General features: G+C 44.7%; 1 protein-coding gene across 4 annotated transcripts in view; it reads right to left on the bottom strand.

Annotated features, from left to right (window-relative positions):
- The window catches only part of ARNT2 (aryl hydrocarbon receptor nuclear translocator 2), a 145,801-nt gene that overhangs the window by 43,276 nt on the left and 76,744 nt on the right, over positions 1-25,781 (bottom strand). For 3 of the 4 annotated variants that reach the window (XM_082198475.1, XM_082198477.1, XM_082198478.1), the window contains exons 7-9: positions 23,462-23,527; positions 20,370-20,464; positions 2,299-2,375 (exon numbers count right to left, since the gene is read on the bottom strand). In XM_082198475.1, the coding sequence (XP_082054601.1) occupies positions 2,299-2,375; positions 20,370-20,464; positions 23,462-23,527 (238 nt within the window). The remainder of the gene's footprint in view (positions 1-2,298; positions 2,376-20,369; positions 20,465-23,461; positions 23,528-25,781) is intronic. The other variant, XM_082198476.1, reaches the window with a different exon arrangement.

Consider the following 25,781-nt stretch of genomic DNA (forward strand, 5'->3'; position numbering starts at 1 on the left):
AATTTAAGATTGGGAAAGCTGGGAGAAGTAAAATCGACGTTTGTCCAATCCTACTTAGAAGTAAGCTCTTCCAAAACCAGTGGGTGAAATAACCTAACCAAGTCCCTTTCAGCTGCACATCTAAGGTGCCACCCATACTGATGTTTTTCACTTTGTGAGGGATTGCTGTATTTGTATTTTTCACAAATGCAACTGTCGCTCAGGGGTAATTGTGCATTTCTTCATCACGCAACTGTGTGACACACATCGCTGACGCTTATAACTGTGCGGGCAGTGGGTGGTGTTTGAAAGGTATTTTTCACGGTCATTTGTGTGTAGAACGTGCTAGCCTTTTCCCGCTTTCCCCGCTTAATGCATGTCCACCTCAACATAACTATTTAATATTAAACGAATATTGAGGTGATTCTCAAGTTGAACCCCATCCTTGTACTTTATAAGGAGGATGCGATTTGGGTCAGGTTGCAGGGGTGTATAGGAAGACCATGGTGTACTTTTGTGTTCCTTCATTTTTGCTGCTGGGAGAAGGACCTGCACATAGCTATTATCAATCCGTCAGTATGGACAATCGAAAAATTGGGTACGTAATGCATGGTACAATGCACTAATGAACACTCACCACAAACATAATCTGTAGCACCGGCAACATTTTCCATTTGTGGTTTCTGACCGCAGAGAACTGTGCAATACAGAGTGTGTTGAAAAAAGACCCCCTGACTGCCAAAAGGAGGAGGAACTTGGAATACAATCACAAACATCCCCCTTCCTCTCCCCAGCGAACAGTGAAGGTTTAGGGAAATGGGCTTTAAATTAAGCACAGCTGCAGAGGTCCATACGAGAAGCAGCATCCCCCCAAAAAATTCAATAAAAAAATACGGCCACCTTCAAGTTGTTAAGATAAAGAGAGATGATAAAACATCCATCCCATAGATTCACTCTCAGCCGCCTGAGCTTAAAGTTTAAAAGATGGGAGCAGAGAGGAAAGGGGTGGGAATGATGGCTGTAAGGGTTCCAAGTGGTTGCTCGAGAGCAAGGAGGCAATTACCTGCCCTACTCGGTTGTAAAGCCTTGCTTTAGTTGCAAAAATAAACTTTATCTGTCCAGAGCGCCACTCTCCCATGGCTGGCTCATTCACTGGCAGAATCCATGAGTGGGCGGTCCTTAAACTTTCCCCAGCAAAGTAATTTCTTGATGCCCAGTCTGCGCCTCCCCTCTCTGCGCGGAAGCTTACTGTGCAAGGAGGGCGTGGGTAATGGAGGACCCCTCTTCTCCCTGCTTTGCCCAGGCAAGGTGTCCTGGCACTGCCTCGCCTCCTCCAACTCCTCTTCACTGGAGGCATGGTTACTCTCCTCCATTGAGGAGGAGCTGCTTCCCACAATCCTTGGCGGCTCTCTATAATCCATTCGGCTTTTCCTCTCCCCCTCCTGAACCGATGGCAGTTCCCTGTCCTCGGCAAATTGGTTGGACAGGACTGTGTGGTTGGTTCGCGTGGAAGTACAACGACAACACAAGTAAGACAGCCAGCATAAAACTGCTTCTGAAGAATCCGTGTAAAACAGGGGGCCCCAACCTGCGGCCCATGGGCCGGAAGCGGCCCACGAGTTGCCCCGAACCGAGCTGCCCACTTGGCGAGTTCCCGCGCACTGCGCTAAAAAGGCACAGGGCAGCGTGGGGACTCTCTTCCGTGGCTCCGGAAACTGCTTCTGCACATGCCCAGATGCCAGAAATTGTTTCTGTGCATGTCCGCAGCACCAGAAATCACTTCTGCACATGCCTAGACGCCAAAAATCGCTTTTGCGCAGGCACAATTTCCAGCGTCTGGGCATGCGCAGAAGTGATTTCCAGCACCGCAGACATGCACAGACACAATTTCTGGTGTTGCGCTGTGCCAGCCTGGCCCACGAAGGATCTCCGCGGGAGTGATCCGGCCCATGCCCGGTAAGCCTTGTCGACCCCTGATGTAAAAAGGTAGCTTCATCTTACAATTAGCTGCATCTTATGTGGAAGCACCCGTATAACATTTCCACACACGTAAGCTAAGGAACTGCCCTCCAAGGATGAAGCCACCTGTTTTGTATAATCAGGGAGAAGTTTGGGACTGCTGCAACACAATGAGTGTGAAAACCTTTACTTTCAAACAGACAGGATTTAGAATCAGGGTATTTGAAAGGGCATTGTTGGATTTCGACAACCTCTTGTTAAGGCCTGTTGATCACATCATAGGAGAGATTTGATGTGGAGTTCCAGTGGTCCATGGCATAAAACATACAAACACCTTTGAAAACATTTTAAAGTATTTACCTGAAGCCTCCCAATTGCCACCAGGCAATATTTGCTGCCTTGTCCCACCTCGGCATCTTCTTCTGGTATAGTCATTCCTAAGAACAACAACAATGTTGTTATACAGGTTGTTGTTTTTTACATTTGTACGCTGTCTTTCTTCCAAGGAGCAGACAGCAGCTCTGAGCCCCTCATTTTCCTTCACACCAACCTAAAAGCAGTGCAGTAGTGAAAGGGAGCCCAACCCTGATAGATAGATAGATAGATAGATAGATAGATAGATAATAGATATAGTTAGTTGCAGAGTAATGATGTCATTTACTAGAACATCAGGGGAACTGACAGACCCTCCTTGCTCTAGCAAGTGAATAAGGTGATAGAGGCTTTCAGGGTTTATTTTGGTTTAAGATAAGTACAGAGGAAGTCAGGGAATGAAGGAAATAGTCCAGAGGAAGCTGAGTACTTTTTCTTTTATGGGGTTCCTACTTCACGCTAGCAGTTTATATAGCAACACATTTTTGCAAAAATTATTTGCATTTTAATTAAGTGCTAGTTGTTGCATTTCAGCTGGTTTAATGTATTTTGTTGATGTCCGAAGTTTACAAGTCAAACAGCATCACTGTGATCAATGAAGATTGCTCCCAGGGTGCGTTCATGTACCATACTTGGTTCATTAGGGCAGTTTTGTTTTTTTGCTTTTACTGTAGAACAAGAACTCTGCATTTTCTTAAAAAAACAAAAACGGATCACCAACATATTCTGTCATACTGAAAAGGAACCAGCAAACTGAAAAAATATGTGGGTGTTTCATTACGCTTTGTGTGTTTCCAACCTTTTAAATAGGATTTTATGTTCTAAACATGAAAAGAATAGAAAGGCATTCCAGAATACTATTTTTGGTGCCTCGGGGTTGCACAAATAGCGATGTTGGGTACATTAGCTGCCCACTAGTTTTCTAAATCTTTAACTAATCAGATTACCCAAAATGTGTTTTGGGGCCATAAACTTCCTACAAATGCTTGATTGATTCTAAGCTATTTAAAGCCCCATTCCCCAGAGTTTCTTAGATTCACGTCGCACAAGAGTTATGAATTGCTCAGAAACATATTTTGGCATATTAGTCAAGTGGATTAGAAAGCAAGCCAGTATTTTGAAAAGAAATTCAATTCAAAGTATTTTAATCTCTTCTATATGGGCAGTAGTGTGTGTGTAAGAGAGAGAGGGAGGAAGAATCAGGCCATGCAAACAGAATTCTGTTGCATCTGAATTTTGAATACAGCGGTACCTCGGGTTACATACACTTCAGGTTACAGACTCCGCTAACCCAGAAATATTACCTTGGCTTAAGAACTTTGCTTCAGGATGAGAACAGAAACCGTGCTCTGGCGGCGCGGCGGCAGTGGGAGGCCCCATTAGCTAAAGTGGTGCTTCAGGTTAAGAACAGTTTCAGGTTAAGAACAGACCTCCGGAATGAATTAAGTACTTAACCTGAGGTACCACTGTATTCTGTGCAAAGTGGAAATGGTAGCACTATCAGGCTGGTGGCCCGTCTTGCTGGTCGTAGGGCCCTGCCACTGCCCACTGCTCTCCCTTAAATACCAGGCAACAACATACACCTTGGCAGATTGGGCATGGTAAAGGTTACGTAAAGGTAACAACAGCAGCTTCTACTTGTGGGTTTCCGACAGGCATCTGGTTGGCTCTTATGAGAACAGGGTGCTGGAGTACTTGGGTCGTTGATCTGATCCAGCGGTGCTCTTATACAGCTAGAGCCTTGGCAAACGTGTGAGCCTTTGGCATGAGTCGAAGAGCAAGAACTAAAGGACAGTTATTCTTCAAAGTTACATGAATCTTTCGTGACCGGGTGGAATGGTCGCTGAGGGTAGCACTTCTGGAAGAGGAGGAGCCAAGTGTGCACCAGTCATTTGGCATAATGGTAAGCTTAGTGAGCCGGTGTGATATACAGTGGTACCTTCTAAGTTTTAATTTATATATTTTTTAACTCTTGCTATACCTATTGTCCCTGTTATACCTACAGTGGTAAAGGTAAAGGTAAAGGTACCCCTGCCCGAACGGGCCAGTCTTGACAGACTCTGGGGTTTGTGCGCCCATCTCACATCTATTGGCCGGGGGCCAGCGCTGTCCGGAGACACTTCCGGGTCACGTGGCCAGCGTGACAACGCTGCTCTGGCGAGCCAGAGCCGCACACGGAACGCCGTTTACCTTCCCGCTGGTAAGCGGTACCTATTTATCTACTTGCCCCCGGGGGTGCTTTCGAACTGCTAGGTGGGCAGGCGCTGGGACCGAGCAGCGGGAGCGCACCCCGCCTCGGGGATTCGAACTGCCGACCTTTCGATCGGCAAGCCCTAGGCGCTGAGGCTTTAGCCCACAGCGCCACCCGCGTCCCCACCTACAGTGGTACCTCAGGTTAAGTACTTAATTCGTTCCAGGGGTCTGTTTTTAACCTGAAGCACCACTTTAGCTAATGGGGCCTCCTGCTGCCGCCGCGCCGCCAGAGCACAATTTCTGTTCTCATCCTGAAGCAAAGTTCTTAACCTGAAGCACCATTTCTGGGTTAGCGGAGTCTGCAACCTGAAGCATATGTAACCTGAAGCGTATGTAACCTGAGGTGCCTCTGTAATTGCAAATTCAAATGTATCCCTATCGTGACTTCCTTGATATTGTATGTGGGCTGAAACTGGCCTGTGACCGAAATAATAAAAATTCACAGTGGTACCTTGGTACTCAAACGGCTTGGCTCCTGAACAAATCGGCTCCCGAACGCTGCAAACCCGGAAGTGAGTGTTCCGGTTTGCAAATGTTTTTCAGAAGCTGAATGTCCAATGCGGCTTCCGCAGCTTAACAGATTAAGTTTGAGAACCCAGGTACCACTGTAGTAGTGTTTGACGTCAGAGATTTTTCTGCTGCTGTTGCTGATGCACTATTCACATCACCATGGCCTTAGCGAACTGTCATATTCCTGATATAGTCACATGTATGCTCCCAGCCAGTGAGGGAATCATATAGTGAACATGATGGCATCACTACACCACAAAGCCAATCAGATTAGACTAGGAGATGAGCTCACTAAAGGCAAATGAAGTCCGTTGAACAGAGAGTGTGCAGTGCAAATGACCAGGCAGACATTTTCAAAAACAGTTTGCCTACTATAAATGCAAAGAAACATAAATAAATGTCCAAAATTGAAACCTTGTTGAGAAATGAGGTTTTTGATAGATGGAGTACTGGCAAGGGGGAAAAAAGTAGATTAAATCTAAGTAGCAGATACTATTAAAGCAACACCATGTTGGAAAATTTATTAGCTGTGCTATCCCATCATATGCACAACTCATAAGAAATCAAGTAATTGGTCTGGTATTAATCAATTCATGACTCAATAGACCTTTCAGAGCAAATATGCCAAAAAATTAATCCAGTCACAACTCAGGTGTTACTATTGGTAAAAGTCCACCGTTTACATTTCTGGCTTGGAAAAAAAGTCTTTCTTCTCCTGGCTGATAGTTGCAAATAAGTAACTTTTGAACATTAACAAGGATTTAAGGTGGATTACCACTTTTGTAATGTTACGTATAATTTTGCATACATATATGGCTACACCAGGAAGACTGATGCCTGCCCATTATTTCATATTGGGAACAAGGTTGAACCCAAATGCCAGCCCCATACACCCCATTTCACAGCACCATATGGGTGTGGTATTTTGCATATCGTGCAATGGGCAGAATTTGTTATCATTGTGGAAGTGGGCTTACCATTTGGGGTATGTATGTAGTGCTTCTATTTAAATGACAGTAGATATTTCTAAATACGGATTAGTCCATGCAATTTCTTTTGTGGCAGACCTGTCTTCTTTTGTCCTTTGCTCTTCCGCGAAGGTGGCTAAAGGCAAGGAACAATCTCCTAACCGCAGTGTCCCCTCCCATTTGCAAATATTGAGATAATATCATTGAGCTCCTTTTCAGGGCTGTTGTAAAGATGGCTGGGCTAATGTAGATAATATACTTTGAATAGTCAAAGGATAGAGACAATGAGTGCTTGCTTTTGAAGAGTCTTGTGACTGCGTAGCACAATCTGTTCCACCCTGTGCTAGTTTTCTGCTTACATGGAGGTGTGTGTGTGTGTGTGTGTGTGAACATTAAATTTCCTACCCAAATTGGTTCAATTATTTCCTCCATCTCCAGCCATAGCTGTCAAGCATCCCTTATTTGGCGGGACAGTCCCTTATCCCAGTGCCATGTCCCGCTGCTGTCCCTTATTGATGATGTCCCTTAAATAAGCTACTGAAGGTAATGGGGCCCTTTCTATGTCCAGCTGTGCTTTGTCAACAACAAATTGTTGTTGTTTTTTGTGTTGAATATATGCTATATGGTAATTTATGGATCTAATAGGTATGTAAAGCCATTTGCATGCAACAAAATATGTATTTTATCAAAGTAATTGTTGATCCCTTATTTTGGCTGCTGATCCCTTATTTTCGAGGCTGCTGGTCCCTTATTTTCAAATCTGTAAGTTGACAGCTATGTCTCCAGCTACTTAGGCTGTTTGCACACCATACATTTAAAGCACAATACCCACCCAACCACCCAAAAAGAACCATGGGAACTGTTAATTTGTTAAGGGCGTAGGGAACTGTAGCTCTGTGAGGGGGGGAAAAGTCACTGAAACAAAAATGGAGATGCAGGTTGCTGGACTATAAGGCTCTCAAAAGAAACACTGGTTAAGCAGTAATGGTAAACAGGGCTAGCTCAAGACATCTTGCTGCTTGAGGCAAAACAGGGCAGGGGGCGCTCTGTCTATGACACAGATATGCCACAAGTTCTGGAGCAAGGTGTCCATTTCTAAATTCAATAGATCCCACAAAATCCTAAATAGCCTGGCTTTTAGTGGGGGAAAGCTGCTAATCCTTATCATTTCACAGAACATCGGTACAGTGGTACCTCGGGTTAAGTACTTAATTCGTTCCGGAGGTCCATTCTTAACCTGAAACTGTTTTTAACCTGAAGCACCACTTTAGCTAATGGGGCCTCCTGCTGCTGCCATGCCACTGCCGCGTAATTTCTGTTCTCATCCTGAAGCAAAGTTCTTAACCCGAGGTACTATTTCTGGGTTAGTGGAGTCTGTAACCTGAAGCGTATGTAACCTGAGGTACCACTGTACGTAATGGGACAAGATGGCACCCCTCAGTTGAATCTTACTTCAAAACAAGAAACATCATAATAATGTTCTCCTAGTACAGTGGTACCTCGGGTTACATACACTTCAGGTTACACACTTCACTAAGCCAGAAATTGTGCTTCAGGTTAAGAAATTTGCTTCAGGATAAGAACAGAAATCGGATTCTGGCGGCGCAGCAGCAGCAGGAAACCCCATCAGCTAAAGTGGTGCTTCAGGTTAAGAACAGTTTCAGGTTAAGTACGGACCTCCAGAACGAATTAAGTACTTAACCCGAGGTACCACTGTATGGGGAAGGGGGGGGTGATAGTTCTGTGGCACAATCAACTCAAATCTCCAACAGAGGGGAGTAGCCAGGGGGCATAGGAGGAAAGGAGGCTGCTACTGCTACTTCCCAGTATCTGCTGCCTGAAGCAACTGCCTCACTCTAATTGTAGAGCCGGCCCCGATGGTAAACAGAACCTGGATAGCTAGAAAAACAAAAACAAAAAGTGACAATTTGGAGAGAATTAACTGAAAAAGAAATATGTGCTTTTATTTTATTGACACTTGGGTGGGTTGAGGGTCTTTCTGTGTGCGACGTGCACTTGGGAACTCTCCGGATGGGAACACTAGTCTTGGCTTTGCTTTAACACTTATAAAACTTCCTACACACACACTTTACAGTTTCTCTCAACCAAATATTTTCCATCAATTGTTATGCGATGAACAAAACGATTAGGAAAAACATCATATGGACTGCATAAAAATTCATTTCCTTCTCAGAAATATGAGATCCCTTAATTGAGCGGGATGAAGGGGAGACAAAAAGTTTTCAAAATTAAATTTAGAACGACAAATACTGAGGGATGGGGGCATTTCATTTCTGCACTTCGTGGGCAGGGTTAATGCAACAATTTATACAAAGTTAATATGTCCAGCCAGCTAGCCAAGAAGACAAAGCAAATGGATGATCAAAGGTCTGGGCAAAGGGCTCATTTCATCGAAGGCGTCTCTTCCTACTAATGTCCCAGTGCTCAGTTTCACAATCTACCAAAACATGCATTACGCATGTCATAATAACCTACCGAAATAGCTGGATAACAAGAGTATGGGTTTTCATGAGGCAATTTTAAACATTTCCCTCCTGGGGTGCAGAATTAACACTCACTTAGTTTATTTTGTAGGGCAATGGGGTTAAAAACAAAACAAAACTCTACATTCAGCTAGAGAAAAACCTTTCCACATAAACATGCTAGGGCTCCTTGGCAGCCAAGGCCACATTCACACCATACATTTAAAGCACGATAAACAGTCGTGACTTCTTGCAATGAATCCTGGGAACTGCAGCTTGTTAAAGGTGCCGAGAATTGTTAGGAGACGCCTTCGTAGGCTTGCCATGTGTCCTCTTTTCCCAGGACACGACCTCTTTTTCAGGTCTGGTTGCCACATGGTCCTCTTTTTCCTGGATTCGTCCACTTTTTCAGGATAAACATTTCTGTCTGGGCAGATTTTAAAAAATTGGCAAAATGTCCAGGTTTTTTGTTTTGTTTTGTTTTGTTTACGGTAACCCAAGAATTTTTTTCTAGTGCATTAGACTCAGATCTAAGGCACCTGGCTAAGCTAGTCTGCAGCAGAGAATCACAACAGAGCAGCATCTTAAACAGGCCACATACTGTGTAAATCTCTTCTCTTGTGGCTGAAATAAAAGGATGCTGGCTCAGCTACAAGAGGAGCCTGGGAGGGCAAGAGTTAACACCCCCCCTGCCCTTAAGGAGAACCCATATGTACATGTTAAGCAGTTTAATAAATTGTTCTGTGCACCCTTATGTTCACAAAGATGTGAACGTGAGCCCAAATACCGTACTTTTTGCTCTATAAGACTCACTTTTTCCCTCCTAAAAAGTAAGGGGAAATGTGTGTGCGTGTTATGGAGCGAATGCAGGCTGCGCAGCTATCCCAGAAGCCAGAACAGCAAGAGGGATTGCTGCTTTCACTGCGTAGCGATCCCTCTTGCTGTTCTGGCTTCTGAGATTCAGAATATTTTTTTTCTTGTTTTCCTCCTCCAAAAACTAGGTGCGTCTTGTGGTCTGGTGCGACTTATAGAGCGAAAATATGGTACTTTCATGTGGCAAGTGAGGGAGCAACATGTATTATTATTACTATTTTGCTGTTGCTGAAAGTCAAGAACATTGCTACTAGTGATATATCACAGATTCTATAGCCTACATATAGTAGGGGTTTTTAAAATGAGAGTCGTCACAGCGATCCATAGTTAAAAGTCAGGAAATGTGCTCTCTTTTTTGCTCTTCAAAATATAGCAGCCCTACTTTTCCCCTCACAGAGCTATAATTACCAAATTGGTTCTGCAATCAATCCCTTTTCCCAGGGAACTCTGGGAATTGTAGTTCTGTGAAGTGAATATGGGGGTCTCCTAACAACGCTCAGGGGGGAGAGTCATGACTATTTAAAATAGTATCCTGCTGCTTTCAATGTTAGGTGGCCCGACTCAATAAGGGAAACTCGGTATACTTTGAAAGGTTTTCGGGCCTGCTACTTATTACATTTTTATCCTAGAGGAGTTTCGAAGGAAGCATAGGTTATCTTTCCATTTTACCCTCACAACAACCCTGTGAGGGAGGTTAAGATATTTGGAGGGGAGTAGGGAGAGGGTCAAGGTTACTTACTGGGCTTTAAATGTAAGTGGGGATACTATGAAGACATTTTGCCATAAGGAACTGGATGCTAGCAGCTGCCAAGATCTCTATAGCATAACAGTGGAAATAGTTATAAAATCTGACTATATCCTTATGGTATAAAAATCTCTGGAATTCAGTTATTGCAGAAAAAAATGAGTTATGGGTCTCTAAGGGACAGGAAAATCCTGATCATTTCTATTCAATATGGTGGGATTATATTTCATATAGTTTAGTTTCAGATTTACAGATACTGTATCTCTCCCCGCGCTGCCATCTAGAGAAATATGGCTGTGATGATTTTAGACTGGGTATTATCATTTAATATGTTTAGGTTTTGTATGCCTTGCCTTTAGCTGCATGCATTATTAAATTTTTGTTAAGGTTGACTTGTCTCTAATAATAATTTGAAAACTGGTAAAAATAAGCGTTACAAAAAAATAATAGGTAAGTGAGGATTTGAACCCAGCTCTCCCCACTGGAGGCTGGTCCATTGGGGTGAAAGGGGCACTGTCCCACCACCCTCCGTCTGTCCTCAGCCAGTCCCCCACCTGCGCCCCTGTGCCAAGGTGTAATGACTGACTGACTAGGCCACGCCTGTTCCAAACATGACCCCCAAATTCCTTATATGAACTTTGAAGGGTTTGAGGGCTTTTCTCCAGAGAGGTGGCCACGGAGACTTGAAGTAATTATCATGAGGTAGTTCTGGAAAAGAGCCGACGCTCTGCAACCCCTTCCACCCACGAGGAAGACTTCAAGGAGCGTGCCAGCCTTTTTCTCAAAATGGATGGAGGGAATCAAAGAGCCGCTCCCTAGCGTAATGACCTCCAGACAAAAGGAGGTGAAAAGACTGTGAAATTAGGTCATCTGTTTGCTCACTAGAACAAGCGTCCTTGTGACTCTGATCTCAGGCGCATTCAGCTTTGGGAAGAGGTAGGGGGAGAGATAAACCAGCCCTCTACCTACTCCCCCCAAACCTGCTGCTAAGTGTATTTAGCTGGGGGTGAGTTGGGGAATGTTTTCTTCTTCTTTCCCTGAAACTCTTATTAGCTGCCTCCCATACTGCTGGAAAGCTGAGTGTGTATCTAGATGATTCTGAGACAAAGAAGTCTGGTTTCATTTAGCTTGGAGACATCTGTTTGGTACTATATAAATAAATAGCATAGGACCATGAGGAATGTTTGGCAGGCAAAACACATAAAAAATAGATAGAGAGAGGAGGGTAGAGGAAAGGTTGGTCTCTGAGAGGTCAATGCCAGATCTGGGCACATGCGAGTACTTCGGTCATGAAAGGCCAGGATTTGTTCTACAGGGCAAACTCTAGGTTTGTGGGGGTCCTTAGCACAGCATCCCCCTTACTAGAAGTCCTGGAAGAAGACAGCAGCCAGCTGATGAGTCCCAGGTGTCTTGGAGTTACCATTTCAGCTTTTTACAGTGCCTCACACTGATGTAGCATTGTTCCATACCCTCCAACATTTCTCTGAGAAAAACAAGGACATCCTATTCCATATCCTCCAACAATTCTCCAATGAAAATAGAGATGTTCCCCTCCAACATTTCTTTGATGAAAATAGAGACACCCCCTCCAACATTTCTCCGGTGAAAACAGGGGTGTCCTATTCCAGACGCTCGAACGTTTCACCAAAGAAAACAGGGACGTCCTAAGGAAAAGCGGGACATTCTGGGATCAAATCAGAAACCGAGACGGCTACTGAAAATCCGGGACTGTCCCTGGAAAATAGGGACACTTGGCGGGTTTGTTGTTCTGGGGCATTGTGGGAAACATAAATGGCATCTATTTTAATGTCCCACAATGGTACATTGGGGTGCTTCTCGGCATTCTGGGAAATTAAAATGGCTGCTCAGTGCCCATTGGAGCACCATGCAGGGTACAGAGCTGAGATCCTGATGCAGAATTAACAGTATAGTTTTGGACTGCAGGTGGGGAGGACCACATATCTTAAAAAGTTCTCTGGCTCTGATGCGAAGATAAGGAAGTTAAATGGAAGGGAAGTCTGCTGCTTCCTTCTTAAGAACACAAAAAGAGCTCTGAGATTTATAAGATTTCTGTTTATTTGGTTTTGCAGAGACTGCATATTTCATATATTTCATACTGTTCAATATTCTGTATAGATTACACAAAGAGTTTATATTGACATCACATTGTTGTACAGTGGTACCTCGGGTTAAGTACTTTATTCGTTCCGGAGGTCTGTTCTTAACTTGAAACTGTTCTTAACCTGAAGCACCACTTTAGCTAATGGGGCCTCCTGCTGCCGCCGCACAATTTCTGTTCTTATCCTGAAGCAAAGTTCTTAACCTGAGGTACTATTTCTGGGTTAGCAGAGTCTGTAACCTGAAGCGTATGTAACCTGAAGCGTATGTAACCTGAGGTACCACTGTACTTGGTCATCGTGTTGTCTTGGATATTACTATTACTACTACTACGGATCAGCCCAAAGGCCTATCTAGTCTGCCATCCTGTTCTTACAGTGGCCAACCAGATGCCCCAATGGGAAACCCACAAGCAGGACCTGAGGGCAATTGCTCTCCTTGCTTGTGGTTCCTAGTAGCTGGGATTCAGAGGCATAATGCCTCCAACAGTGGAGGTGGAACAGAGCCACCATGGCAAGTAGCCATTGGCAGTTCCCCCCTTGCAGCCAGCTGAGCCTCTGATAAAGCTCTCAAAAGCCCGAGATAGGCTTTGGAAAACTGCAGGCCAGTTTGCAAGGTATGCAAAAAGGAGGAGGTTTCAAATTAATTACTTGCGCTAAACACCTCACAGATAAACGCTGTGCATATTTAGCTTCCAAAGAACAGTAGCAACAGCTATTCAGATATGAGGAGCTTGCTGTGAATTCCTTGGTTTTCTGGTGTGAATCCAAGGAGAAGCAGCGAGGTGGGGGCCATGATGGGGCCTGCTTTCAAGGTTACTGGCTTCAGCGTTCAGAACAGGTTGTTCTAAAGTTTCCCGCGAAGCAAGTCAAAGCCAGCTGTTTGCTGCTCTCCATACCTGATCTTAACAGCTGTAATTTTATACAAGGCAGAAGAATGTGAACAAATTCAATTTCCTCTGCGCTTAATTTTATTTTGTGTGCTGGGGGGCGGGCAGGCTAGGGAATTAACACGTCACCACTGTGGTGGTAAACTACGGCTCCCAGGGTTCTTTGGGGGGGACTCACGTGCCTTAAATGTATGGTGTGCAGGCAACATTGCTAAAAGCTACACCATCAAAAAAGCCAGCTTCTTCTGGGCAATTTACGGCAGGGGTGGGGAACCTTGAGCCCAAGTGCCAAATGGAGCCCTGCAACGCACTCCATCAGGCCCTTGGAAAACTCCCAGGGCAGACCTCCTTATTACAGCTACACCACCTCTCCCCAAGCCACACACCTCAGTAGCCAAGCTTCACGTCCTCAAGTATTTTTGTCTGGCAGGAATGTGTCACTGAATTCTGATAATGCCTTTTGCCGCCTGTAAGGCAAAAAGGTAAAGGACCCCTGGACGGTTAAGTCCAGTCAAAGGTGACTATGTTGTTGCGGCACTCGTCTCACTTTTTAGGTCGAGGAAGTTGGCATTTGTCCACAGACAGCTTTCTGGGTCACATGGCTAGCATGACTAAACCGATTCTGGCGCATTGGAACACTGTGGTGGAAACCAGAGTGCACGGAAACGCCGTTTACCTTCCCGCCACAGCGGTAACTATTTATCTACTCGCACTGGTGTGGTTTTGAACTGCTAGGTTGGCAGGAGCTGGGACAGAACAACAGGAGCTCACCCCGTTGCGGGGATTCTTCCGCTCAGCAAGCCCAAAAGACTGAGTGGTTTAGCCCACAGTGCCACCCACTGCCTGTATGGAGGATCTGCAAAGGTAAAATTTGCAATCTTCGCTCCACCCGCTTTGCCTCTGGCCCTGCCCACTACTGGCATGCGGCCCCCAGAATGTTGCCCAGAAGTGAATGTGGCCCTTGGTTGAAAAAGGCTCCCCTCCTCTGATCTACATTAAAGTAAGGAGCCACAGACATAAACAAGGCAAAGCATGGTTGTAAAGATGCAAAGTTCAGCCTTGTTTTAAGTAACACCCAGTCCAAGGAGGCATTCAAAGTCTTGATTATTTTTGGACCTTTTGGACCTAGCCAAGATTCTCCACTCACCAGGGCGAAATGGCCGAGATTCATCAAAGCGCAGGAATAGAAACCATTTTTTCCAGGCCTGTTAGGCATGGAAAGCCTTTGTCCTTGCCTTAGCTTGAAACCTGCCCGGTTGCTAGGCATGCAAATAGGTCTGAGAGGAGCATATGCACAGTGTAATCAGCAACTGGTTTCAAAAAGGCCCCAATGGCTTCCCCTAAAGATGGAAAGTGCAAAAAATATTTCCCAGTGAAGTTCTTAGAGAGAAGGGGGCTTTGGAAGTTCTCTCCCACCCAAAAGGCTGTATGCTCCCTGAATGGCAGCTTTTATTAGCCATGCCTTCATTTTACCTTTCCAGCCGTACATTTCCGGCCCATGCCAGTAGCGAAATGGTTCAGAGGCAGAAGGTGGACAGAGAAGACTCACATTGGCATGGAACATCAGAAGTCAATATTTTTCTTGGCTGCTAAAGGAGTGGCATAGTTGCCCAATAACTTTTTAAGTAAATGTCAGCACTTGCTTCCAAATCTACCCTCCTGCAATCAGGGGTGGGAGTATCCTTATGATAAGCAGGCAGAGCGACACCCTTAATCTGGCCCAACTTCAAATCACCAGTAGCCGGAATGAAGGAAGTGGGATGAGGCCGTTAACAAGACGGTCAGCACTTGCGATTGATTGATTGATTGCTAGCTAAGCTTCTAGACAGGGGTAGGTAACCTAAGGCTCAGCTGTCAACTTTTCCCTTTTCTTGTGAGGAATCCTATTCAGAATAAGGGAATTTCCCTTTAAAAAAGGGAAAAGTTGACAACTATGGACCGGATGAGGCCCAATCGCCTTCTAAATCCGGCCTGCGGACGGTCTGGGAATCAGCATGTTTTTACATGAGTAGAATGTGTCGTTTTATTTAAAATGCATCTCTGAGTTATTTGTGGGATCTGCCTGGTGTTTTTACATGAGTAGAATGTGTGCTTTTATTTAAATTGCATCTCTGGGTTATTTGTGGGGGAATAGGAATTCGTTCATCCCCCCCAAAAAAATATATAGTTGGGCTGAGGGACGGTGGACCGGCCCACGGCTGAAAAAGGTTGCTGACCCCTGTTCTAGACTGCTTCTGTGGATTTAGCAACCAATGGGCTTATATTCCAATTTCTGCTTGTCCCTTTTGACGAGAACCAAGGGTTCCCAAACTATAGTCCACACAACACCAGTGGTCTGCAAGCTTCGTTTAGGTCAGGGTTTCTCAAGCCTGGCTCTCCAGCTGTTTTTGAACTACAACTCCCATCATCTCTAGCTAGCAGAGCCAGTGGTCAGGGATGATGGGAAGTGTAGTCCAAAAACAGCAGCAAACCCAAGTTCAGGAAACCCTGATCTAGGTGGACCCTGGAGGGTCTGAGGATTTGTGGTTGAAGATGGGAGACGGTACAACCGAATGGTTATTTCAAGTCTAATTTCAGAGGTAGAGGGGACTCCCTGGGTGCCAGAGAAGGCACATATGCATCCATGGGTGCCACACTGGCAACCCCTGATGCACAAACGTCTACCCACAGCGGTCACTCAAAGCCCTCCAGCGTTGCTTGACTCCACTGAGACTGAACATAGTATCTAAAGTTATAAGCAAACTGTCTTGCCAATGGCAACCAGCAGATGATTAGTAAATGGGATCAATATAAAGTTTCAGGTGTGGTTTATGATTATTGGCTAAATACTGGTGAAAGACCACAGCACGCAGAATATCCCATATTCCACCTTGCTAAAAGGACCAGGGAAGAAAATATGGGAAAGGCTGTGTCTGAAACCCCATGAAGCTGCTGCCAGTCAGTGCATGAAATACTGAACTAGGTGGATCACTGGTCTGACTTCTAAAGCAGCTTCTGGGGAAGGCCATAGCTCAGTGGTTAGAACACCTGCTTGACATGCACAGGGCTACAGGTTCAACTCCCGACATCTCCAGGAAGGGCTGGGAGAGACCCCGGTCTTGAAATACAGAAGATCTGCTGCCAGCTGCAGTATGTAACACTGAGTTACCTGGGCGACAGAACACCTGCTTTGAATACAGAAGGACCTGGGATCAATCCCCGGCACCTCAGTTAAAATGATCAGGTAGTAGGCCATGGGAAGGACTCCTGGCCTATGATCCTGGACGGCTGCTGCCAGCCAGAGTAAAGAATACTAGCTGGATAGACAAAAAGGCTTACTTGGTACGAAGGCTGCTTCCTGTGTTTCTACTGTTTCTTTTAAAATCACAGTTTAAATGGTGTGTTGTTGTTGTTGTTTTGTTATTTACAGTAATCCAAAAGCGAAATTGAAATGGTTTTGTGATTTACAATAACCCAACCATCTTCTTAAGTGCCAGCTGGAAACACAAAGGAAGGATTCTGACCTCCCCCTGCCCCACCGCACTTTCCATAGCTGCAGCCATGTGATGTGAATTAGGTTCGTTTGGTTTAAGTGGCTTCTGAAATGCCAGAAGAACGTACTGTGCACCATCTACGTGCATGCATGCAAAAACACACAAACAAAATAACCAAGCTATCTTTAAAACTGTCAAGAAGATGCAAAAGAGAATACAGAACTACCCACCAGAAATATGTACAGCCATAAGTTAAAACTGGCTAAGAGAGCCTATGGCTGTGGTGTGATTGGGATGAGGGCATTTGCATTCTTCGGGGAGGAGGGGGGCAGAGAAAAGAAAGCCGCCACCAGTTTGTGTTTGTGGCATGTTCCAACTCAGGCAACGAAAGGGCAAGATAACTCCAGTTCTGATTCATATCAGCAGGAGCTGTCAGAGGGAAGAGGAGTTCTTCAGCTCATCCAAGTGGTAAGGTCAGCCAAACCACCCCTTAACGATGCTGGATTCTACTTTTGGTCTCCTGTTGTTTTTCACATTTTCCCATATGGAAATATTCCCCTGCGAGCGATTGAGTTACTGGTGTGTGTGTTTTGAACGGTGCAATGGACCAAGAAAGGGGGAAAGAAATGTCATTCCCAGAAGCCCTCATTCAAAACAGGATTGACTTACTGCAGAGGTTATAATGCCTAGGCTCCAAAAAGCTACAGGCCTTTGGCCAACTGAACAATCCATGACCTTTTAAACTATCTCCGTCTGCGTCTCCTTACTGTTGTTTGTTTGTTACTGTGTTATGTATTTTTGTGTTTTTATATTGTAAACCGCCTTGTGACCCTTGTTTGAAGGAAGGTATATAATTTTTAACAACAACAACAGGTTATGAGACTCTTAATCTCCGAGTCATGGGTTTGAGCTCCCACGTTAGGCAAAATATTTCTGAATTGCAAGCGGTTGGATGACCCTCACGGTCCCTTTCCAACTCTACAAATTATATTATTCTATTATTCTAAAATGTCCATACACAGACACACAAAAGTGAAGCATCTGATGGGAAATAGAAAAAAGCATAACTCATTTCAAGATGCTGAAGCGTACAGTGGTATCTCTGGTTAAGTACTTAATTCATTCCGGAGGTCTGTTCTTAACCTGAAACTGTTCTTAACCTGAAGCACCACTTTAGCTAATGGGGCCTCCTGCTGCTGCTGCGCCACCGAAGCACGATTTCTGTTCTCATCCTGAAGCAAAGTTCTTAACCTGAGGTAATATTTCTAGGTTAGTGGAGTCTGTAACCTGAAGCGTATGTAACCTGAAGCGTGTGTAACCCGAGGTACCACTGTACTGCATTTCTATTGATACCCAATGTGGTTCAGCCAGAACATCGGAAACTGCCTTATACCAAGTCATGCCATTGGCCCATCTAGCTCAGTGGTGTCTACCCTGATTGGCAGGGGCTCTCCAACGTTTCAGAGAGAGAAGACTCCTAGCCCTACCTGGAAATGCCAGGGATTGAACCTGGGACCTTCTGCACGCAAGCCTGATGCTCTAACCACTGAGCTACATCACCTTCCCCAGTGTGTTTCGGCCAGAACACTGGGCACTGTCTTGTACTGAGAGGGAACAGGACGTCCTAGGGGGGGTTTGATGCTCAAAAGCATCAGTTCTGAAGCAAATTGCAAGGCAAAACTCTCACTGACTTCGAACTGGCTGCTTTCGAGCTGTCTACAAGGATACACAGAAGTCACCCAGTTCATTTAGGCCTGTTCATTTAGGCCTGTTCCAAGAAAGTAACCTGATGGCTACCCCTGTACTACTATAACTTATGTCACATCTGCACCATACATTTAAAACACTCCTATACCACAGAATAAGGGACACGGGTGGTGCTGTGGGTTAAACCACAGAGCCCAGGACTTGCCGATCAGAAGGTCAGCGGTTCGAATCCCCGTGACGGGGTGAGCTCCCGTTGCTCAGTCCCAGCTCCTGCCCACCTAGCAGTTCAAAAGCACCTCAAAGTGCAAGTAGATAAATAGGTACCGCTCCGGCGGGAATGTAAACTGTGTTTCCGTGCGCTGCTCTGGTTCGCCAGAAGCGGCTTAGTCATGCTGGCCACATGACCCGGAAGCTGTACCCCGGCTCCCTCAGCCAATAAAGTGAGATGAGCGCCATAACCCTCAGAGTCGGTCACGACTGGACCTAATGGTCAAGGGTCCCTTTACCTTTTTATACCACAGAATCCTGGGAACTGTGGTTTATTACGGGTACTGGGAACTGCAGCTCAGTGTGTGGAAGTGCCCTTAACTACAGTTCCCAGGATTCTTTGGGGGCGGCGAACCCATGACTGTTACAGGGTTTTGCACGGTGTGAACTGCAACCACAGCTAGATCCCAAACTTCTGCATTTCCACACCAGTTCAGCTTCAGAGGTGGTTGCTGGCTGGGGACAGAGGGCCAAGGCATGCCTGTGCAGCTGGACTGCCTCTTTCCTTTGCATGCATTACAATATCCCGTTGGAATGCCAGATTCTTCCAAAGAAAAACCCTACTGAGCCCATCTGAAAGCTTGGATGACGAGAGCTGACCTGCCCATAAGGATGGGTGAGCTGCAGGCTGCTTGCCCTGAAAATGAATCAGAGTCCTTTGTGGGGGCCCAATCAAACATGAAAAACCCTTTGGGGAGAGGGGTGTCCCATGTTTGATTGGGCCATTCGAGGGTCCCCACCCATCAGCTCAATTCCTTCTCCACTCTGGTCACGTTTCACTGTCCAAACTGATTTCCCATTGCCACCTCCAGGCCCAATTCTTTCCCCATGCACTTGCCTGCCAACACATCCCTGCTCAAAGGATGTGTGTGTGTGTGTGTGTGTGTGTGTGTGTGTCAGCTCAGATCCCAGCTTCCAAAGTACAACTCCCATCACCCCTTGCCATTGGCACTTTCGGGCAGTGAAGATGGGAGCTGAAGTTCACCCCCCACCAGTCCCGAGAGGAAGGAGATGTTGCAATGTCAAGACATTGCAAGGATCTATGGTTTTGGAAGCAGCATGGAGGAGGCTACTTTCATCCCACAAGGAGATGCTGTGCTGCTATTGCTTGCCTGGAGCCTCAGGTAAGCTTCCCCCACCTTGGGAACCAAAACAAGCTGGCAGAGTGTATATATGGGAATAAGCAGCATTGGGTGGGTTACGCTCTTGAGTTGGGTTGTAACACCTGCCTAGATTCAACTTGCAAAAATAAATCAGGGACATTTGGCTATGGAAGCCCTCGTACTTCTTGAGAACATCCCCTAGACTCAGGGGGTACCGAACCCTTTTGGGGGCCGAGGGGCACATCTGGAAATCTAATAAACCGTTGTGAGCACCAAGAAATTGCCATTTCACAGAAGGTGATGCTTAGAACCCTCTCCCCAAAACATCTATGGAAATCCAAAACAAATATAACATGGACCCAAAAATAGCAACACTACCCACAAAAGTCAACCCCCCATCAAACAACATAACAGCGCCTCATTATTGTGATTAGCCAAAGGGGGATGTTATGGACTGGCTGGGTACGGAGGAATGGTGGGAGGAACCGGCTGGGCAACCCCCGGGGGAAGAAGGTTCAGAGCCCAGGGAGTGGTAGTAGGATAATGATGAGTGGTCAGAGGGATAAGGCTGTCTGGGCATGGATGTGCTCCCATCCATTTCAGCAGAACATAAGGAGACACTCCCCAAACCAAAAACATTCATAGAGAAAGAATTAAATATGTGCCTTGCCTATTTTACCTGCCGGAGGCCAGGCTTTGATGTAACCAGTACAATGGACCACGGCATATTGGGCCTCTCCTTCTTTCACTGGGCCAAGGCCATTCCTAAATGGAAATAAACCACACTTGTATCATTAAGTTTGTGATTGACAAAGCTCAAAGGAAGCATTAAAAAAACCCCAAACAAACCCAAGAGGACTGTTGCTATTGCCACAGTAAGGCCAAACTGCATCCATCTTCAAATTATGTTATCCCTTCTGTATACCCCACCATTACGAACATCCAAATAACTTTTCACGCTCCTCAACATTGCCTCAGTTTTGAGGCTGAATTATGCCCCTCTCAATTTTGAGCCCTAAGGTCTCATTTAAGGACCTTTGCAGCAGCACTAGCACAATTCACACTGAACCATAGCTTGTGCTAGCCATAATTGAGTACCCTGAACATGGCTTACAACTGCTTGTCTGCTTCCGTTCTCTCTCTAATCAGCACTTGCAGTGACATCTGGAAGTGGAGCAACAGCCTTAACTATAGTTTGTTAATTCAGGAATCAAGCCAAACCATGGTTTGCAAGCTTATTTCAAGCCACCATTTTCAATTTGAATTTGTTGGCCAACTGCAAACTGTGGATGTTTTTATTATTATTATTATTATTATTATTATTATTATTATTATTAATTTCATTTCTATATCAGGCGTAATGTCAAACCTTAAAGCTTCCTTAACCATGGTTTGACATGATGGTTGAACTGAGCCACTAGTTTAATAACCAGTATACAATTAGAACAGACTCCCCAGAGCAGACGGTGGCATAGGATGGAGAAAGGGCGTTCATCGCCCTTCCTCCCAGTTCATTCACTGATTTCACTCAAAAGATGAACACCTGGATAGTGTATAAGCAGGGACGCGGACTTATAAAAAATATTGGGGGGGCCCGGGAAAGCTCGTGAAATGTAAATAAGCTCATGAATATGCAAATAAGCTCATGAATATGCAAATAAAGTGGCACCGCCCCCTCGTGAGCGAATAGGGGAGAGCGTGCTGCTGCCTATTAATCAGCTCCGGAACAGCTGATATGCGGGAAACCTGGGGCTAGAGGCAGGAGCCCCCGCCCCCGGGGATTCCCTAATCTCGCGGGGGACGGCCGGGGCTCTCCAGCTAGGGCGCGCGGCTGGCTGGCTGGCTGGCGAGGGAGCAGGTGGGGAGGAGGCGGGGGACGGCGGCGGCGCTCTGCTGGAAGGGCGCCCGAGATTATTGGGGGGGCTGAGCCCCCCCAAAATTTTTTTTGAGGGGGCTCAAGCCCCCTCAAGCCCCATGGAGTCGGCGCCTATGTGTATAAGATTAAGTCTTATCTACCTAAATAGGGATGTAACACACTGGCATTAAAAATATATATATTTCTAATTAAATGTACTTAAATGTACTAATTAAAAGTGCAGGCAGAGCTGTGTACATTAAAGGAACAGGCACACCCCACACCAGAAAGAATCATAGTCCTCACTAGAACGCAGAGTGAGAGCATGAGATCAGTTCTTTGCTCATTGTAATTCCACTCTTTTGCCAATTGTTAGCTCAATTGCTCTGCTAAAATTAAATCAGCACGTTGGCAAAGTTACTGAATTCTTTAGCTTCCTCATATCATGCAATTAACACTCTTTTCCTCACCGCGCAAATATGATCACTGCCCAGCGGCAACGGCCCATATGAGCTTGCCTTCCTTATTGCGAATCACATCACTATGTAGCCTAATATTGGGGTGGATCCAAATGTTCACATTACCACTTACTCCACATTCAGTGTGCTCCCATTGCTAGTTTTAGAACCAGCTTCAGTCTAAATAGAAAACTGGATGTGGATTAAGTGGCAATGTGCACACATGAGACACATGCGCAGAAGAGTGCAGAAGTGCAGGTGGCTGTTTGATGACTAGGAGTTCCACACGGGTTGCAGGGATAATAATAATAAGAAGAAGAAGAATAAGAATAATAGTAATAATTTATTTATACCCAGCCCTCCCCAGCCAAGACCGGGCTCAGGGCGGCTAACAACCAATAATAAAAACAAGCTGAATGAATACAACTTAAAAACAAGATTAAAATACAACATTAAAACATCTGGATAGAAGAACCAAAGCAGTAATGAGACCAGGGGAAGGCATCCCTGCCCCACCTCTGATCTGAACACCACCATGAATATGCGGCTTCAAATAAGGGTAGATAAAAATCAATGGTTTTTTATTTTATTTTTTAAATTCTTTTTTAAAATTTAAATCAGATTTTTAAAATAAAATGGTTTTGGAGGAACCATCTTTCTAAAGAGAGTTTTCTATTTAAGTTACATTATATTCATCAGGAAACAAGAATTTGTTTTAAGTTTTTCATGTGTGCTAAAACTCAGCCTAAGGTTAGTTTGTTGGTGTTTTTAAATTGTTTAACCACATCAGTTAGCAAACATGGATACGTATGCTACAATGTTATTGTTTTAGTTCAATAAATTGTTCAAATTGTTATTAAGGGAATGATTATTTTTCTCCTTCCAATAAAGTACAGCAGAAAAGTTGTCCACATATCAACAGTTAACTTATTAAACCTCACAATAATTTCATATATGTCAATGTAGTTCTAAGAGTATAACCAAATCAGTAATTTTTGATGTAACTGTAAAAACTACTCTGAAAACTTATTATTCCAAAAATGAAACCTTCATCTGGTTGTAAATATTAAGATTATACCAGCAAGAATGAGCCTCTCTGTTAAAAAAAAAAAAAGATTTAAATCAAGTCTTACTGACTAGTGATTTAAATCACGATTTAAATCAAATCCACCCTGCTTCAAATGAGGGGGTGGGAATGACCTCACTGTGTCTTAAGCTGCAAACGTGAACATACTCTGAGTCAGCCTTAAGAGAAGGGGGCCCACTGAATTCAATGTGACTTAACTTGAACACGAAGTCCCACTGATTCCAAGAGGACTACTCTAAGTGTGGCTAAGTCTGGAGCTACCCAAATGTCTACTCTGAAAAGCAACAACTCCCCAGGGTCCCAAGAGGAGACCTAACGAAACGGCCAACCGGATGTCGAACCAGCGAAGGAAAGACACCTACCTGTATCTTTTCCGCATGGTGGTTATTCTGTTTAGAGGCAAGTGATCCAGTGGGGCATTTCCACACCTGCAAGCAAACCAGCACATCAACGAGTTAAGTAAAAACACTTGATTGCAGAGGGAAGGGGAGAGACAATACCATATTGGCCCGAATGTAGGCCGCACCCGAATATAAGCTGCCCCCTTAAAATTCTGCAGGCACTCACACCTGTTCCATTTTACCGTATGTCTGTTTCAGCAGCGATATCGTAAAAGCCAATTTTTGTAAGGTCGCAAATCTAAGACGCACTTTAACTTTTCACAGTCAGAATTTGGGGGAAAGTGAGGCTTATATGGCATATGCTGTCAGGAATCTTTTGGGGTAGACGATTTTTAGCAAACCTAATCGGATTGAGAACTGTAGCCTATTTTCCTTGAAACTGTCTGTCCCTTGACCTGTTCCCCGCTGCCTTCCAGATGTTCTGGACTATAGCTTCAGGCCCATTGCACTATACATTTAAAGCAGTATTATGCCACTTTAAATAGCAATGGCTTCACCAAAGCATCCTGGGATCTGTAGTGTGTTAAAAGTACTGGGAGTTGGTAGGAGACCCCCTTTGCACTCATGGAGCTACAGTTCCCAGAGTGCTTTAACAATCAATCCCTCTTCCCAAGGAGCTCTGGGAATTGTAGCTCTGTGAGGCTATTAGCAACCTATAGTTAGGAAGCTATAGTTCCCAGGATTCTTTGTGGACGAGCCATGACTTTTTAAATCAATATAATAGTATAATGTATAGCGCACATGGGGATCTCTCAGGCCCAACCAGTATGTTTAGTTCAGAACGGTTCTTGGAGACACCAGGCTGCCCTGGATGTTCCAATTGTTCAAATTAGGGAGGGGTAGGGAAACACACACCAGAAAACTGTAACTCATAAAAGAAAAAGGGTGAAATAAAAATTGCACAATCAACAGCAGTTTGGTAAAGGAGCTCCTAGCCCACAATTCTTTTTTACTAGCCCATAATCATTATTTTTACAAGCCCTATGCCTGCGTTAGTCATTTTTGTGGTGAGCTGAATGAAAACAAAAGACTCTTCTGATCTGCAAACATTCTCCCTCTCGATGGTCACCTGGAAGGGATCGATTTTATCTCCAGGTGGCTGACTGTTTGGCAAGACTGACCAGTAAATATAACAACTCATAGAAGTTCATTTCCAGTACTTGGAGAGTGCACACCACAAGGATTTTCAACTAGAGCTGAGCTGGAATTTATCTGAAGACATTTATTTCTGTGGAAATTTCCGAGATCTTTCTTTCTTCCTTTGCCTTCTCCCCACCTCAGCTCCGCAAAAGAATAAGGTGACTTTACAGAACTTCCTCTGAATATTTGTCACCTCTTCTTTCCCCTTTGTACTGTCCTAAACATCTTCCTAAACACCAGGAAGAACTTTCTGACAGTAAGGGCTGTTTGGTAATGGAACAGACTCCCATGAGGTGGCAGACTCTCCCTCCTTGGAGGTTTTAAAAGGAGAGGTTGGATGGTCCTCTGTCATGTATGATCTAGCTGAGATTCCTACATTGCAGGGGGTTGGACTAGATGACCCTCAGGGTCCCTTCCAACTCTACAATTTTATGATTCTGGAAAGATACAAAATGGCTGCCAGCAGTTGTCATGGCAGGAAGAACCACCTCTCCCCATACAAACTAACCCAGATCCTGCACTTGTCATCCAAGGCCCTTCTCTATGTCCCCACTCCCCCAGAAGTTTGGAGGGTGACAACACAAGATGATCATTACATGTCTTTAGGCACCAGGTGAAAACATTCCTCTTTACTCAAGCCTTTGGCCATTAAATAATCTATAGCCTGGAGGGGGGAGAGACTGTTGTTATTATTATTTCATTAAGCTGCCTAGTATTTTGCTCTGTATGTTTTATATTATTACACTCCCTAAATTATGTTCTTAATGTTGTACACCACCCTGAGATTGTTAAGTAAAGGGTGGTATAGAAATCTAAAAAATACTAAATGATGATGATGATTGTGATGATGATGTTCAGCATCTCAAACTGAAAAAACAATGTATGAGATAGAATGAGTAAAAGAATCCCAAATATATTCTGAAGCCAAAGAATGGCTAAATCATAACCCACAAACCCATGGGATGTTTAATTACTGCAAATGCAATTTGACCGAGACAATAAAACATTTAACAGGCAGTCACCTAAAATGTTTGAAAATTGCAAAATGAAGATGTTCTCCAGATTTGCTCATCTGCTAAAATTAGTTGGTGATTAATTCCTCTTGCCTTTCAACATGCTTTTAATAATAACATTGGTTTGT

This window comes from Podarcis vaucheri (genome assembly GCF_965113315.1).
Source record: "Podarcis vaucheri genome assembly, chromosome: 14".
NCBI lineage: Eukaryota > Metazoa > Chordata > Lepidosauria > Squamata > Lacertidae > Podarcis > Podarcis vaucheri.